The sequence below is a fragment of the Camelina sativa genome, chromosome 15 (genome assembly GCF_030686135.1).
Source record: "Camelina sativa cultivar CO46 ecotype springtype chromosome 15, ASM3068613v1".
In the NCBI taxonomy this organism is placed as follows: Eukaryota; Viridiplantae; Streptophyta; class Magnoliopsida; order Brassicales; family Brassicaceae; genus Camelina; species Camelina sativa.
This window is the reverse complement of record NC_141894.1, coordinates 22816963-22835031: the sequence shown is the minus strand read 5'-3', so window position 1 is coordinate 22835031 and position 18069 is coordinate 22816963. Positions and strand designations below refer to the sequence as shown.

The following is an 18069-nucleotide window of genomic DNA, read 5'->3' as shown; positions in this document are numbered from 1 at the left end:
CCTTTTAAACCCAAAAAACTCAACCTTATTCAACTCAACCCCTTTTTCTTCTTTACTTATGGCCTTATTCCTTTATTATTTTTTTTAATATTGAATCTCTAAGGCTATTCTTGCTTTAAACACAAGCTCATTTTCTTTCTTATTCATTCTATGCTATACTCCCAATTTTGTTTCATTTTTCTTTACTCTTTTCAATTTGATTCTAGGAGACTATAGCAATACTTTCTATCCCTTTTCTTTGAGACAAAGAGCTTAATATTAACTTAACCTTAGAGATTTTTCTTTTCCTTTGACCAAGTAAACCTTTATTTCCCTTCTTATTCTCTCTTGTTCCCAAACTTGAACCCAAATCAACATTCTAACCACCTATTTCTTTCAAACCAGTCCTATTAGCTAGCTATAAAGATTCCAAGCCTAGCTAAAACAAGAGCCAGTTCTTTGTCATTCTCAATACTCTCAAGATTTCACAACCTATAGCATTATCAAGAAGAGGCCTCACTCAACAAATCAATACAAGGCTTGAAAGAAAAGGCTGGGGTTCAAAGGTGTGGCAAGAGATTGGGTTAAACAAAATAGAGTGGCAAATAGAGATAGTTAACCCAAAAGAAAGTTCCATGAGCAAGCATTCATAGTCCATATGCAAGATAATTTTAAGATCAAATTAAAGCCCAAATAATATAGAGATATAACAATTATCAAGCAAGCTTTACACTAGATGGAAGTGCTTTCAAGTGACACAATGCTTTTAGGCCTAGATTCTTCATTTTTTCCCAAAGATTAATCAAGCACCAATGAACTATAAATGAGGGCTTTGGGTTCAATCCTAAGACTCAACCTTTACAAGGCAATTTTATCATCATCCCAATGCAAATGCATACTAAATGCTTCTAGACTCAATCCTAAACGCAAGAATGAATATGCAAAGCTACATGCAATTTTTTTTTTTTTTTTAAGTTTTTCAAATTTTTTTTTGATTTTTCTCAAAACATAGCTATTAACAATGCAACACACAAAATGAAAATCAAAATAAAACACAATGTTAGATGGTTAGTCCCTCCCCCAAACTTAATTCACACAGTCTCTGTGTGAGGAAAGCTGAGAAAGAGACTAACAAGACAAAAATAAAAAATAAAAAAAATGAAAATAAGCAAAGGACTCTATGTACAAGGACTTGGAGTGTACCTCTAGTTCATGGAGAAGTCAAGAGAGTAGGAGGAGTTGCTAGTGCATGGTGTTGGAGATTTCTCTGCTCTTCTCTTCCTCCTTTGTCTCCTCTCATATGCTGAAGCTCTTGGTGGGTCATAGAAACCAATGGCAGTACTAGGTTCACCATGGAATGAGTGTCTCTCCATTTCATCCTCAACTTCATCTTCTTGTTCTTCTCTTGAGTCCACAACAACTTCAGGGTTTGGATTGGAGGTACTTGCAATGGCTAGTTTAGCTTCCACATTCTTCAATCTGTTGTGCATACTCTTCATTCCCTTGACCAACTTTTTGATGTTTTTCTCTTGCCAGTTAGCCAAACGCTGGAGAAGATGGATGTCGCTGTGTGCTGCTCTAAGAGACTTGTTTGTAGTGGCCTCTTCAAATGGTTGGAAGGCATACCTTGCACTACCATAGACTGGACTAGGAGGAGCTTCTTGTTGATCATCCTCAGCTTGACTTCTCTCCTTGTTTGAAGTTGTTGTTGGAATCACTGGCCCATCATCCTTAAAGGAGTAGAGGAAGTCATCTTGTATTTGGCAGCATATTCCAAACATGGCATAGAGAGATGTGACATCCTTTTGAGGGAGCAAAAGCCTCTTCTTCCTAAAGCTTGAGAAAATGTACCCATGGTAGACATAGAACCCCTTCTCAGTTTGGCCATCCAAATAAGTTGTCTTCTTGAGGTAGACTGGATCAAGCCTTGCAATATCATGGTCAAATTCTCCTAACTTAACCCCCTTTGCTTGTAAGATGGGGGTGACAATACCACCCATACTTAGAGTTGGTGTCTTATCACTTGTTGTCCAAATCCAACCTTGGTAGTGGAGCATTTGATGGAGGAAGACTGCAGCAACACATGTGTTTTCGGCATTGGAGAATGGCTGGTTCCCTCCTTCATAGGTCCTTATGAAAGGTTGTAGCCCTGCTAGAAGACAACCAAGTTCATTTGCTTGAACACCTCCAGCTTCTCTTCTTGCAAAAAGAGTGTGAGAGAGAACCTTGTGAGCATATCTCACTGTAGGATGCTGGATGCTTGAGTTCTTGAGCTGACCAGGTTTGTACTTTCCCACTCCAATATCTTGCCAAAAAGAACGGAACTCCCTTGGGTTGATGTTGTATTCCAACCTTGTTCCTGGTGGAAACCCATAGATAGCCCCTAACTCTCCAAAAGTCATCTTGTAGTGTTTCCCTTGAACCTTAAACTCAAAATGCCCAAGATCATTAGCTTCCCCTACCATCTCATCTTCATAATAAGTTACTGACAAGGATGCAAGGAACTCTCTTGTTGGCTCAACATAGGTGGGAAAGGCCATATTGAAGAACTGTCCTAATCCCAAAGTTGTGAAGATAGTCTGCATGTCTTCAAGGAGGCCAGCATTGTGAAGGAACTCATGATCTGGGTATCTAGTCGGAGCAAACTTAATTTGCTTAAGTCGCTGCATCAGTTGGGAGTAGGTAGGCTTCTTCTTTAGTTGCTTGCTCTGCTTTTCCTTAGCAGCTGGAGGTGGTGGAAGTTCAGAGTCACTCTCACTCATACCCCTTTCCTCTGAATCACTATTCTCAATCACAGGCTCCTTATTTTTCTTCTTGCTTGTTGAATCTTTTTGTGAAGCAAGTGAAGACTTAGAAGGAACTGCCTTTTTCTTCTTCTTTTCAACAACCCTTTCCACTTCCTCCTTTGTCTTTGTTTGTTTGTCTCCAGGTTTCAAGTTGGTTCTACCCATTGTTCCTCTAAAATACACAAAAACACTTGAAAGATATTAGTAAGGCTCACTAGGAGCCACAATTTGTAACCACAGCTAATAAGTGCCTAGTATCTAGAAGATAAATCAACAAAATTAAACCAGGGGAACAAAGATGAACCAACTGTGACAAAAACTTCACAAACAAACTCAAAATTTGCTTCCTAAAAATTTAAGAATTTCGATTATCCCCTAACTATGTCAATTTGCCTTCAAAACTGTTAGTCTCCTCCAGGATGATTAAATCAACAAAAGACAAGGTAAAGAAACTATCAAATTAAAATTTCCCCAAAACTTTGATTTTCTCAATCTCAAGAACCCTAAAAGCTCATAAACAAAAATTTTCGAAATTAAACACCAAACAAAGCAATTCAAACGAAATCTAAACCAGCTAAAGCTATTATGAAGTTCACCAATCCTAAATCAAGGCATAAACAACTAGCTGGTTGAATCTAGCACATACTGTGTTTAAACTTGAATGGGGAAAAAGGGGAGATAGAGTGTTGTACCTTGCAATTGAAAACTAGTGAAGCAGAAATGGTAGCTGATAGCAGAAGTAATTAAGAGAGCTTGAAAAACCGAAACTATCACACAAAAATTCTTTGAAATCGATTGAGAGATGAGAGAGATACAAGGTGTTTAGTGTTTTAAGGGATGCAATCGATAAATTGAGAAAAGAGAAGAAGAAATCGGGTTTTAGGAGGTTGAGAGAAGGATCAAACCGGCCAGGATCAAATCGGTTTACTAGGATTGAACCGAATTAAACCGAAAAGGAGAAAGAAGACTTACCTTGGTAGGCTCAATCGGTCAGCCTTTGGCCGATGGCCTTGGCCGATGATACCCACGCGGGGTCGCTTTGCCCGCGTCTCCCGGCTGAGTGTGCCTTCGCACCCAAGACCAACAAATCGTGTTGATTCTCACTCGGCTTCATTTTGACCGCGTGTTGTGGCCGATGGTCTTCACGCGGGGTTGCTTTGCCCGCGTCTCCCGGCCGCGTGTGCGTTCGCACCAAAACTCAACAATTACTCGTGATCCTCGATCGGCTCTATTTTGACCGCGTGTTGTGGCCGATGCAACTCACGCTGGGAGCCTTTGGCCGCGTCTCCTGGCCGCGTGTGCGTTCGCACCAAAACCCCCCTGTTCAACACCAAATTCACACAAGTCTCCCAAACATTCTAATGTTCAATACTCAGAAACACACAAATTCAAACATACAAACTAAAAAGAGTAAAGGATATTTACATAAGGATACCATGGGAATGCCTCCCAAGCGCGCTTGTTTTACGTCTCTAAGCTTGACGTTACCGCGCCGCTTAGGCGTTTTGAGGGTCTGAGAGAGAAACAGTTGTTCCCTCCTCAATGAAGTCATTTGCCAAGTAGTTCTTTAGCCTCTGTCCATTACCCACAAACTCATTTCCAGCCTTGTTCAGCAACACAAAGGCTCCATAAGGTCTAACCTCTTTGATCTTGAATGGTCCAGACCAGCGGGACTTGAGCTTTCCCGGGAATAGCTTCAAGCGGGAATTGAACAGCAACACCAAATCTCCTTCCTTGAAAACCCTTGGAAGAATCCTCTTGTCATGGAATGCTTTTGTCCTCTCCTTGTCGATTTTTGAACTCTCATAAGCTTCAAGGCGGATCTCCTCTAACTCATTCAATTGCACCAAGCGTTTCTCATGAGCACTCTTGATATCAAAGTTAAGAAGCTTAACTGCCCACATTGCTTTATACCCTAACTCAATTGGCAGATGACAAGACTTTCCATAGAGAAGGTTGAATGGAGTTGTTCCAATTGGTGTCTTGTAGGCAGTCCTATATGCCCATAGAGCATCATCCAACTTCTTTGCCCAATCTTTCCTTGTGATACCAACTGTTTTCTCAAGAATTGACTTGATTTCTCTGTTTGAAATCTCAACCTGACCACTAGTTTGGGGATGATAAGGTGTAGCAACCTTATGCTTCACTCCATGTCTCTTGAGAAGACTCTCAAAGACCTTGTTGATAAAGTGTTTCCCTCCATCACTAATGATCACTCTTGGAATACCAAACCTTGGAAAAATGATTGTCTTGAACAACTTCAACACAACCTTTGCATCATTGGTAGGACTGGCTATGGCTTCCACCCATTTAGAGACATAATCAACTGCCACAAGTATGTAATTATTACCATAGGAAGAAGGGAATGGTCCCATGAAGTCAATACCCCATACATCAAACACTTCAACCTCTAAAATAGGAGTTTGTGGCATTTCATTTCTCCTGCTGATATTGCCTCTTCTTTGACAGGAATCACACTTGGAGATGATCTGTTGAGTGTCTTTGAACATTGTAGGCCACCACAACCCAGCTTGAAGAATTTTTGTGACAGTTTTGAATGTAGCAAAGTGACCTCCATAGGCTGCTCCATGACAAAGCTCTACTAACCCTTCTATCTCCTCCTTGGCAACACATCTTCTATAAATCTTGTCTTTACAAAGAGTGTAGAGGTATGGTGCATCCCAATAGTAGTTGTTGATGTCCCTGAAGAACTTTTTCCTATCATAACCAACCAGATTTGGTGGCTCAATTCCACAAGCAAGATAGTTAACATAGTCAGCATACCAAGGACCATTCTCTTCCAACCTCTGACCTCTCCAAGCTTGTTCCAAGTCTCATTGGTCTTGTCAAGGAGCTGAATTGCCATTATCTGCTCTTCAGGAAGTGCATCATTGATTGGAATCTCATTGTCAATCCTTAATCTTGATAGATGATCAGCTACTCCATTCTCAATGCCCTTCTTGTCTTTAATCTCCAAATCAAACTCTTGAAGTAGCAATATCCATCTCAACAGCCTTGGTTTAGCATCCTTCTTTGCTAAGAGATATTTCAATGCTGCATGATCAGTGTGAACAACCACTTTTGAACCCACCAAGTATTGCCTAAACTTCTCAAATGCAAAGACAATAGCTAGGAGCTCTTTTTCTGTTGTAGCATACTTGACTTGAGCTTCATCTAATGTTCTACTTGCATAGTATATGACATGAAGCTTCTTATCTTTTCTTTGACCAAGCACTGCTCCAACTGCATAGTCACTAGCATCACACATGATTTCAAATGGCAAGTTCCAGTCTGGTGCTTGAACTATTGGAGCACTAACCAACTCTTCTTTTATCTTCTTGAAAGCTTGAAGACACTCCTCATTAAACTCAAATTCAACTTCCTTACACAGCAATCTTGTAAGAAGTCTAGCAATCTTTGAGAATTCTTTAATGAACCTCCTATAGAACCCAACATGGCCCAAAAAGCTTCTTATTCCCTTGACCGAATTTGGAGGTGCTAGATTGGTCATCACATCAATCTTAGCTCTATCAACCTCAATGCCTTTCTCAGAGATCTTATGACCCAACACAATTCCTTCTTTAACCATGAAGTGACACTTCTCCCAATTCAAGACCAGATTTGTTTCCTCACACCTCTTTAAGACCCTGCACAAATTAGAAAGACAACCAGAAAAAGAATCTCCATAGACAGAGAAGTCATCCATGAAAACCTCCACAACATCCTCAATTAGATCAGAAAAAATTGACATCATGCATCTTTTGAAAGTAGCTGGAGCATTACATAGTCCAAATGGCATCCTTCTATAAGCAAAAGTACCATAAGGACATGTGAAAGTAGTCTTTTCTTGATCATTAGGATGTATGGGGATTTGAAAGAAACCAGAATAACCATCAAGAAAGCAATAATGGGTATGACTAGCAAGCCTCTCTAACATTTGATCAATAAATGGTAAAGGAAAGTGATCTTTTCTAGAAGCAGCATTAAGTCTCCTATAATCAATACACATTCTATGACCAGTTATAGTTCTAGTAGGAATCAACTCATCTTTATCATTCTTAACAACTGTAACTCCTCCTTTCTTTGGCACCACATGTACAGGTGAAACCCATGTACTATCTGATATAGGATATATGATACCAGCATCAAGGAGTTTAAGAATCTCTTTCCTCACCACATCCCTTAAGTTAGGGTTTAACCTTCTTTGTGGTTCAATGGAAGTCATTGATTCATCATCTAAATGAATTCTATGCATGCAAAGAGTTTCTGAAATCCCTTTTATGTCATCAAGTGAATAACCAATAGCTCTCCTAAACTTTTTCAATTCACCTAGAAGAGTAACAGTTTCATGTTCACTAAGCTCCTCATTGATAATGACAGGGTAAGTAGAGTTTTTACCTAGGAAAGCATACCTTAGCCCCTTAGGGAGTGGTTTGAGTTCAATCTTGGGTGCCTTAAGCTCACTCCAATCCTCATTCGAATTTACCTCAACTGAACACACCACTTGCTTTTTCAACTCAAGGAAGCTTTCACCATCTTTAGAAGGCTTGTGAGAGTCAAGAATCTTTTGATATCCCTCACTATCCTCCTTAAGTAACCCAAGCTCTCCTTGCTTAACTGTCAAAGTGCTTTGGAGCTCATCTTCTATAGCCAATTCCTCCAAAAGCTCATCAGCCAAAGCTTCCATCTTCTCAATGTAGAACACTTGACCACCAATTGTAGGCTTCCTCATCACTTGGTTGATGTCAAAAGTCAAAGCTTCCTTTCCCAAATTCAATTGAATCTTCCCACCTTTCACATCAATCATGGTTCCAGCAGTTCTTAGTAATGGTCTCCCCAAGATGAGTGGATCCTTTGGTTCCTCATCCATTTCAAGAACAACAAAGTCAGTTGGGATCTCAAAATGACCAATCATCACTGGTAGATCTTCAAGCACTCCAACTGGTGTTCTAACTGACCTATCAGCAAGAACAAGGGTGATCATACACTTCTTGTAGTGTGTGAAGCCCAGTCTCTTTGCAACTGAGAGAGGCATCAAGCTCACACTAGACCCTAGATCACATAAACAATGGCTAAAAGATAGAGGTCCCAATGTGCAAGGGAGAGTGAAGCTACCAGGATCTTCAAGCTTCTTTGCTACTACCTTGTTTTGAATAATAGCACTGCACTCATGAGTCAAGATAACCATGCCTTGAAGAGCTTTCTTCTTCTCCAAAACTGCATCCTTAAGGAACTTACTGTAAGAGGGGTTCAACAAGAATGCATCAATGATAGGCATTGTGATAGCAACATCCTTCATTTGTGCATCAAACATGGCTCTATACTTGTCCACTTGTTGCTTCTTGAACCTACCAGGAAATGGCAGCCTTGGTTCATAAGGTGGAGGCACAAACAGAGTTTCTTTGGCAACACCTTTACTTTTCTTGGATATTTCATCAATGGTCTTGTCTTGCTTAGGTTCCTCAACCACTTTACTCTTCCCTTTGTCAACCACAATTCCTTCAGCTTCTTTATCTTTACCCAAATCTTTCAATATCAGCTCATCTTCATCATCAATCTCAACCACTACCTCCCCTCCTTTAGGCTCAATGTCCCTATTGAGCTCATTAGTTGGTAGCTGCTTACCACTTCTCAACATGATGGCGTTTACAAACTCCTTTGGGTTTGGTTCTGGTTTTCCCGGTAATGAACCCATTTGTCTTGTAGAGGAGGAGGAAGCTTGTCCTTGGACTTGTGTTTGCAGCCTCTCAAACTTAGCATTCAACTCACCATAGACATTGTCGTTGTAGTATAGTGGTAAGTATTCCCGCCTGTCACGCGGGTGACCCGGGTTTGATCCCCGGCAACGGCGCCAAATTGATGTAGTAACTTTCAGTATCAATTATTTATCAATCCACAATTTGCAATCAATCAACACACCAAGAATACACAAAATGCTTAATCTATTCTTAATCAAGTAAAGGTTCTTATGTCACTACTTATCTAATCAAAGTCACTCAAATAAAGTAAACAAGACAATGCAAACTCAAGGCAAACAAACTCAAATAGCAAATATACTGAAAATCAAGAATTAACAAGAGAACCTTGGGCAAGGTAATTGACTTGGGAGATAGCTAATCAATCCTAGATGTCTAAGTAACAATCAAGAACAAACCTATGGCTAGAACACTAATGCAAATCAATTCATTTCCATGATAGAGATCCTATGCTAATCAAGTGATAATCAACAATTTCAAAAGGTAATCACAAGACAAACATGCAGTAAGAACAAGTTCAAATACCACTAAGCACCCTAATCATCAATTTCCATTGGCTAGGAATGCAAAGCTCTTGAAAAGTTTGGTTCAGGAATTTCATCAAACACCTTGTGGGCATGGAAATCCTAAAGTCTAGATTAAAGCTTGATCAAGGCTATCTAGCAATATTATCACTAATCAAGATAGGAAATGCATAAAATAAACCCTAGACATCAAAGATCAACCATCTATCTCCCTAATCTACCAAGCCCAAAGTTCTTAAAAGATCTACTCACTAATCATCATGATCACACAAAGGAAAGAGGTTTGTCTTTGTGAAATCATAATAAAAGCTTGTAGATTAAGAGATTAGAAAGACAAACTTGCTATTAAGACTGGGAAATCAACCTAAGATTCAATAACCAAGAGTAAACAAGCTTAAGAACCCTAAGTGGCTGCTAAAACAAAAGATAAGATAAGATCTCCTTAATAGGTTTAGAGTATTTATAGTAAAGGAGAAAAGAACCTAGGTCAACCCAAAACAAACTGGGTCAAACCCGGGTCAACAATAAAACAGGATTAGTGTGAACTCCATCGGCCATGGTTCGGCCGAGTGCTGCGGCCGCGTGTGCCCGACCGGTCTAGGTTTGGCCGCGTCGCCTGGGCGCGTGTGTCTTCGCGCCTTCAGCACTTGAACTCCATCGGTTAAGCTTTGGCCGGGTGGTGTGGCCGCGTGTCTTCTCGCGCCTTGGTCGTCTAAACACCATCGGCCATGGCTTGGCCGCGTGTGGTGCCCGTGTGTGCCTTCGCACTTTGGTCATCTAAACACCATCGGTTGAGCTTTGGCCGGGTGGTGTGGTCGCGTGGCTTCGATCGGGGAGCTCTTGGCCGCGTGGGATGGCCGCTTGTGCCTTCGCACTCTCACCTTTCGGCAACTACTCCTCTTTGCAATAAAACAGACCCAAATGCTCCAAATGTGTAGGGATCACTCCAAGAACCTGAAAGAATAACAACTAGGTGCAAATGCTCCTAAAACAACCTAGAATGACATGATTATGTAACAAGATTATGCAAAAACAAGGCTTAAAACCCAACAAAAACACAAGATATCAGCAACTTCAGAAGTGTATAAACGAACTTAATCTTAGACTAATATGGATCCTAAATGTCACAAAAACACACTCAAATGGGCAACGGCGCCAAATTGAAACAAGTATTTATTTGGTGGTGTGGATGATGAATGTATGCAATGGTGAGATATGAATGAATAGATGGTAAGGTGTTTCAATTCCCCTTATGCAGTTGCAGTATAAGAGGTGTCAATCCTATCTGAGTGTTTGTGAACAATTAAGACATGCATATGAGACTAAGTCAAGCCAAATGTAAAGGATGTTTGTCACTAACAATCCTATGATGAAAATGTAAAATGCAGAAAGTAAGACTACGAGAACTAAGAACTAAATGCAAATGAAACAGAATAATTATAACAGTTATAAAACAAGAACAGAAATAGAAACTATTGTAATGCAAGAAATGAACTAATGCAAGGCAAGTAATGAACAGGAAGCTAAGTGAATGCAACAGAAATGAAACTAGAAGGAAACAGAACAACTACAAAGCATAAACAGAGCAACACAATAAAAACAGAGCAATGCAAAAACGAATCAAACAACAAGCTAGCAGCAGGATTAAGACTTAAAAATCAATAAACAAAGAAGGCCTTGAGAAGGGATTCATGGGCTGAACTAATCATTGTGGTTATCTAACTTGGTCAACAAACCTCAAACAACTTTGAGCTAATCTCTAGACATATAAATCTAAGACAAGTTTCATCCACTTTCATGGCAAGAAACAATCAAACTTATGCATCTCTAGACTTGTTCTCACAAAGTAAAAAATCTACACAAGCAGGCATTAAGCAATACATCTCAAACCAAACAAGACCTCTAATCTCTTAGTGTAACATCCGCGAACCAGATTTTGTGATTTTGGAAGGAGTGTCGATCGACACCCTAGTGGCATCGATCGACACCACTGATTTCTGGGTTTGGCCGGTTTGATTTAATTCGCGATTTTTCGATTGGGATGGTTTGGTTAGTGGTCTAACCGGGTATTTTAAAGGGGAAAAACGACAAAACAAGGGTTTAGTCTCTTTTCTTCTGTCGCCGTTTGTGTTTTTGGGAGAAAGAAAGGAGGAAGTGTGTTCTTGAGTTCCTAAGAGAGTTTTGGTGAGATTGCTGGCTATTCTTGAGGATTCTGTTGCTGGGAACGAAGGAGAAGCTTCCTAAGGAGTTGCTCTACCGTTTTTTTCAACCTTTTCTTCCTGTTCTTGAGGTGAGTGCTTGACCATGGTTGATCTAAGCATGAGATCTCTCTTGTTTGAGTGTTTTCCTTGCTGTTTGTGTTGTTTTGTTGCTTGGGTTCGTTGTTTGTGTGATTTCTAGTGAATTCCGAGATGGTTAGACTTGATTGGAGTCGATTTTGGGTTGATTGGAGTCGGAGTTCGTCGCTGGGTTTCGCGCAGATCGTGTCTGCAGAGGAGGCATCGATCGATACCACTTTTGAGGAGCATCGGTCGACACCGTTTTGAGTAGAATCGATGGATACCGTCTGAGGAGCATCGGTCGGCACTTGTTCTTGAAGCATCGGTCGACGCCGACATAGCATCGGTCGACACCGGTCTTATCCGAGACTTGTTTTCCTGGTTTGATGTATTGTTGTGTGTTGATTGTTTTGCTTAAACTTGAGGGTCTCATATGCTTGTGTGTATAACCCAGTAGATGGGAGGACGGCCTCACTAAGTATTTATGATAATACTTACGCATTTCAATTGTTGTTTGTGGTGTGCAGGTAAAGGAAAAGTGTGATCATGGAATCAAGGGCTATGAGGAGGAGGATGTTCTAGAGACTTGATTGATTGTGGTCTAGCTGTTGTTAGGTTGCTAGATTAAGTCAAAGGAACATTGTAGGATGTTAGTTGTTGGTTATCTCTTTATTTGATTGATGTTATTGGTTATTGGATTTGAATGTTGGAATTCTTTTGGTTTAATGGAATTTGATTTATTTGATTATCCGCGGTTATTGATTGATGTTAGGATGTTAGTGGGTATGGGACCACTAGTAAATTAAGGTATTAAAAAAAAAAAACGGGAAGGGTTGTTTCATTTTGGTATCAGAGCCCTTACGGTTCTAGGTCTAGGGTTCATTGTGCTTTTGCTGTTGATGTTTAGGATTACATGCTATAATTGATTGTGTGATTGGCAATTGTGTGTGGCATAAAGTCCTAGAACATCCTCTTCGAGCCTGATTGTGATTCCACGGTAAGTTGTGTTTTTGTGTATTAGAATTATTGTTTGCTTAGCCTTCTGTTCTTGGATGATACAGATGGTTAGAGGTGAGGATGCTGTTGGTCGCGATCGTGGTCGTGGTCGTGGGCGTGGTCGTGGTCGTGGTCGGGGACGAGGTCAGGTTCCTGAGGCCAGTGTGAGTGTGACCCAGAGCATGGCCAGTGAGGAGGTGGCGGAGTCACAGGTTCATCCTAGTGTGTCTGGAGACCAGGCTGGTTTGGGTGACGGCAGAGCGGATGGGCCCGGTGTCGGTCACGGTGTTGCCCCGGGTGTGAGGGTTGCAGCGGGAGGTGCTCCAGGCAGGGAGGATGTCTTGATGGACTTGCTAGCTCAGGTTTTGCAGCGACTTCCAGCAGTAGTGCCGCCAGTGGTTGGTGGGCAGGATCCAGTAGTGCCGCCAGTGGTTGGTGGGCAGGATCCAGTGGTGCCGCCAGGGGTTGGTGGGCAGGTTCCAGAGGTGCAGCCTGCGGCGGGTTTGCAGGCAGGTGTGCAGCCGGGGGCCGAGGTAGTGGATGCTCAGTATGTTCGGATGATGGAGCAGTTGCGGCATGTGGGAGCAGGGTATTTCTCAGGAAGTACTGATCCGAGTGTAGCGGATGAGTGGAGAGAGCGGATGGAGGATATTTTCCTTTCGCTTAGGTGTCCCGACCGGTACAGGGTGGATCTGGCAGTGTTTTACTTGTCAGGAGATGCACGTGTGTGGTGGAGGTCGATGACAGCACGGAGGGTGCAGCGGGGTATGTCTTGGGGAGATTTTGTGGGGGAGTTTAACTCCAAGTATTTTCCTCAGGAGGCACTTGATCGCATGGAGGCACGGTTTTTGGGGTTGACTCAGGGAGACCGTATAGTGCGGGAGCTGGATGCAGCGTTCAGTCGGCTTGTGGGGTATGCAGGCAGGGCATGGGAGCCAGAGGCGGCTCAGGTGCGGAGGTTTTTGTTCGCTCTGCGGGATGATTTGAGGACTCGGTGTAGAGTGAGGAGTTATGCTACGAGAGCGGACTTGGTTGAGGTTGCAGCTGGGATAGAGGATGACCTGCGGTCACAGGTGGTTGGGGTCAGTTCTTCAGTGCAGCCACAGCAGACTCAGCCGTCTTCTGTTCCTAGAAAGGGCGGCAAACCTGCGCAAGGGCAGAAGCGGAAGTTTGATGTCATGCAGAGATCGAGGCATGGGGGTGCGAGATGCTTTGGGTGTGGTAGTAGGGACCACAAGGTGACTAGCTTTCCATAGAGAGGTGAGCAGCGGGCATTGACAGAGCAGCGGGCAGTGATGGAGCCGCGGACAGATACTCGAGTGTGTTACTACTGCAGAGAGACGGGGCATATCAAGCCTCGTTGTCCCATGTTGCAGCAGAGGGCAGTAGCAGTGTTGCAGGCTGGAGCTCAGCCAGGGGTGCAGCAGGGTGTGCAGCATGGTGTGCAGCCGGTGGGTTGGATAGAGCCGACGACTCAGGTGTACTCGACCCAGGAGCCCGGTGGCACTAGTGCAGGAGCGATCACAGGTATAACTTCTGAGATTCGAACTTAGTCAATTCAATAGTTCAGATTATATTTGTTTTTGCTTGTGGTCAAGTGTTAGGTTCTCAACACATGAGATTTGTGTTGGGACCTTGTTGGTGGGCGGGTTTAAGTCCCATGTTATGTTTGATTCTGGAGCTTCTCATAGCTTCATTACTCCGGAATGTGCCGAGAGTGCGGGGATATCAGAGGGGATTCTGGAGAGCGTTCAGGAGCTGTCAGAGTTGCGGGAGGCAAGTTCCTGAGGGTTATTGGACGAGCTGGAGGAGTTGATATTCAGATCGCGGGAGAGTCGTGGCCAGCGGATTTGCTTATCAGTCCAGTGGAGTTATATGATGTTATTCATGGTATGGATTGGTTGCATCGGTACAAGGTGCATTTGGATTGCTATCGGGGTAGAGTGGAGTTTGAGCGTCCAGGAGGGAAGTTGGTTTTCCAGGGTATTAGACCGACTTCGGGGAGCCTCGTGATCTCAGCCGTTCAGGCAGGGAAGATGATCGAGAAGGGCCGTGAGGCTTATCTGGTTACTATATCTATGCCAGAGTCGGTGGGGAAGTCTACGGTTAGCGGTATTCCGGTTGTGGAGGACTTTGAGGATGTGTTCCAGTCATTGCAGGGATTACCACCATCTCGGTCGGATCCTTTTACTATTGAGCTGGAACCGGGGACGATGCCGTTATCCAAGGCTCCTTACAGGATGGCTCCAGCAGAGATGGCAGAGCTGAAGAAGCAGCTGGAGGATTTGTTGAGTAAGGGTTTTATCCGTCCTAGTTGTTCACCGTGGGGAGCTCCGGTGTTGTTTATTAAGAAGAAGGATGGGAGTTTTCGTTTGTGTATTGACTATCGGGGTTTGAACCGAGTTACTGTGAAGAACAAGTACCCTCTCCCGAGGATTGATGAGTTGTTGGATCAGTTGAGGGATGCTACTTGGTTCTCCAAGATCGATTTGGCATCAGGATATCATCAGATTCCTATACATGAGGCAGATGTGAGGAAGACAGCCTTCAGGACGAGATATGGGCACTACGAGTTTGTGGTGATGCCGTTTGGGTTGACAAACGCGCCAGCTGCGTTTATGAGATTGATGAACAGCGTGTTCCAGGAGTTTCTGGACGTGTCAGTCATCATTTTCATCGACGACATCCTGGTATATTCTAAGAGTCCTGAGGAGCATGCAGTACATTTGAGAGCAGTGTTGGAGAAGCTGAGGGAGCAGAAGTTGTTTGCTAAGCTGAGTAAGTGCAGTTTCTGGCAGCGTGAGATGGGGTTCTTGGGTCATATTGTTTCAGCTGAGGGAGTTTCAGTGGATCCAGAGAAGATTCAGTCCATCAGGGAGTGGCCGAGGCCGCAGAGTGCCACTGAGATTTGGAGTTTCCTGGGGTTAGCAGGTTACTACAGGAGGTTTGTTCTGGGTTTTGCGAGTATGGCTCAGCCGATGACTAAGCTTACAGGGAAGGATGTTCCATTTGTATGGTCACCGGAGTGTGAGGCGAGTTTTGCAAGTCTCAAGCAGATGTTGACTACCACGCCGGTGTTGGCACTGCCTGAGCAGGACGAGCCTTATGTTGTGTATACAGATGCTTCTAGAGTGGGGTTGGGTTGTGTACTTATGCAGCAGGGGAAGGTTATAGCTTATGCTTCGCGGCAGTTGCGGAAGCATGAAGCTAATTATCCTACTCATGATTTGGAGATGGCAGCAGTGATCTTTGCTCTTAAGATTTGGAGATCCTATCTGTATGGTGGGAAGGTACAAGTATTTACAGATCACAAGAGTCTGAAGTACATTTTTACTCAGCCTGAGCTGAATTTGAGGCAGAGGCGTTGGATGGAGTTGGTAGCAGATTATGATCTGGATATAGCTTACCATCCTGGTAAAGCTAATTTGGTTGCAGATGCCTTGAGTCGGAAGCGGGTGGCTTCGGCTCAGGAGCAGGATATGGAGGCATTGGTAGGTGAGATTATTGCATTGAGTTTGTGTGCTATCTCACAGAAACCTTTGGGTTTGGAGGCAGCTGATAGAGCGGACTTGTTGAGCAGAGTGACGTTAGCTCAGGAGAGCGATGAGGGGCTGATGAATGCCTCTAAGGCTGCGGGTGCAGAGTATCAGGTTTCTGCTAATGGTACTATCCTTGTGCATGGTCGGATCTGTGTGCCCAAGGGTGAGGATTTGAGGCAGGAGATACTGAGAGAGGCTCATTCGAGGAAGTTCTCTATTCATCCAGGGGCGACCAAGATGTACCGTGATCTCAAGCGGTATTATCACTGGGTCGGGATGAAGAAGGACGTAGCTGACTGGGTGGCGAAGTGTGATACTTGCCAGCTGGTGAAGGCAGAGCATCAGGTTCGTGGTGGTTTATTACAGAGTTTGCCTATTCCTGAGTGGAAGTGGGATTTGATCACGATGGACTTCGTGGTGGGATTGCCGGTGTCGAGGACGTTTGATGCTATTTGGGTCATTGTGGACCGTTTGACTAAGTCTGCACATTTTCTGGCCATCAAGAAAACTGATGGAGCAGCGGTTTTGGCCAAGAAGTATGTGAGGGAGATAGTCAGATTGCATGGGGTGCCTGCTAGTATTGTGTCTGATAGAGATTCCAAGTTCACTTCGGTGTTCTGGAGGGCGTTTCAGGCAGAGATGGGCACGAAGGTGCATATGAGTACAGCCTATCATCCTCAGACAGACGGTCAGTCAGAGAGGACGATCCAGATTTTGGAGGATTTATTGAGGATGTGTGTGCTGGATTGGGGTGGTCATTGGGCAGATCACTTGAGCTTGGTGGAGTTTGCTTATAACAACAGCTACCAGGCTAGTATTGGGATGGCTCCTTATGAGGCTTTGTATGGGAGGCCGTGTCGTACACCGTTGTGTTGGACTCAGGTGGGGGAGAGGAGCATATTTGGTGCAGATTTTGTTCAGGAGACCTCAGAGAAGATTCGGGTTTTGAGACTGAACATGAAGGAGGCTCAGGATCGGCAGAAGAGCTATGCTGATAGGAGGAGAAAGGATCTTGAGTTTCAGGTTGGTGATAGAGTGTATCTCAAGATGGCCATGTTGCGGGGTCCGAACAGGTCACTGACAGAGACTAAGCTGAGTCCGAGGTACATGGGTCCGTTTAGAGTGGTTGAGCGGGTGGGGCCAGTGGCATACCGGCTGGAGTTGCATGAGGTTATGCGTGCGTTCCACAAGGTATTTCATGTGTCGATGCTGAGGAAGTGTCTTCACGAGGGTGATCAGTTGTTGGCTAAGATTCCTGAGGATCTTCAGCCTAACATGACTTTGGAGGCGAGACCATTGAGGGTGCTCGAGAGGAGAGTCAAGGAACTTCGGAAGAAGAAGATTCCTTTGATGAGAGTCCTGTGGGACTGTGACGGAGTAGAGGAGCAGACTTGGGAGCCCGAGACGAGGATGAAGGCAAGGTTTAAGAAGTGGTTCGAGAAGCAGGCCGCGACTTGAGCTTGTCTAGCCGGATCCGAGTTGTAGTCCGTGGCTGGAGCGGGTACGGAGTATTCCAGCCCATCTCCCTTGATATTTGGTCGCTTAGGGGTGGTTGGTTGTGCGACTAAGTATCAAGATGAGGTGGTGCTCGGGATGCGGGTTGTTGGCTCCGGTTGTTGTATTTCTTTGGGTTTTTCTGATGTAATTTTGTTGAGATTGTAACGATTATGACATTTTGAGAATAATAAGATGAGTATTTTTCTTTATGTTTGACTGTTGTTGTCATGGGAAAAGAGAAATAGCTCGGGTTTCTATTTTTGGAAAGTTTCCATAAATAGAAGTTTCCACAAAAAGGGAAAGTTTCCAGAATTAGAAAGTTTCTAAAAAAGGAAAGTTTTGCGGAAATGTTGAGGTAGATCTAGCCGGGAGATACTCGTTGGCATCAGTATTTGTTTTGCTCAAGGCCGTGCGGGCCCAACTCACGTGATACCGATAGCTCGATGGACTTTGTGGCCAGAGAGTGGGAGTGGTATGTTGCTTCGGATGACGATCCGAGAGCGCGCTTGAGGGTGACGACCCAAGAGCGGGATATGTGAGGCTCCCTGGATACCGTAGCTGCGAGCCGAGGCTCGGTAGTGAGCCGGTATGTCTCGAGGGTTGCGACCCAAGAGCGGGGGGAGTGTGTGTGTGAGTGACTTCCTGGATGCCGTAGCTTAAGGCGGTTGGCCTGATAGCGAGCCGGCATGATTCGTTGGTTGCGACCACGGACG

General features: G+C 43.8%; 1 protein-coding gene, 1 non-coding gene and 1 pseudogene across 2 annotated transcripts; 2 read left to right on the top strand and 1 right to left on the bottom strand.

The window, feature by feature from the left end:
• Positions 1–4261: 4261 nt before the first annotated feature.
• Positions 4262–9065, bottom strand: LOC147926933 (uncharacterized). Its single transcript, XM_087487241.1, has 4 exons — positions 9057–9065; positions 5615–8517; positions 5369–5555; positions 4262–4864 (listed from the first exon to the last, which is right to left on the bottom strand). Exons 1-4 carry the CDS (start codon positions 9063–9065, stop codon positions 4262–4264), a joined length of 3702 nt encoding a protein of 1233 aa, XP_087343367.1.
• TRNAD-GUC (transfer RNA aspartic acid (anticodon GUC)) lies at positions 8545–8616 on the top strand. The gene has a single exon. It is a non-coding gene; the product is annotated as a tRNA-Asp (tRNA).
• Positions 9066–10427: 1362 nt separating the features above from the next.
• Positions 10428–16950, top strand: LOC147926932 (uncharacterized; annotated as a pseudogene).
• The last annotated feature ends 1119 nt before the right edge of the window (positions 16951–18069 follow it).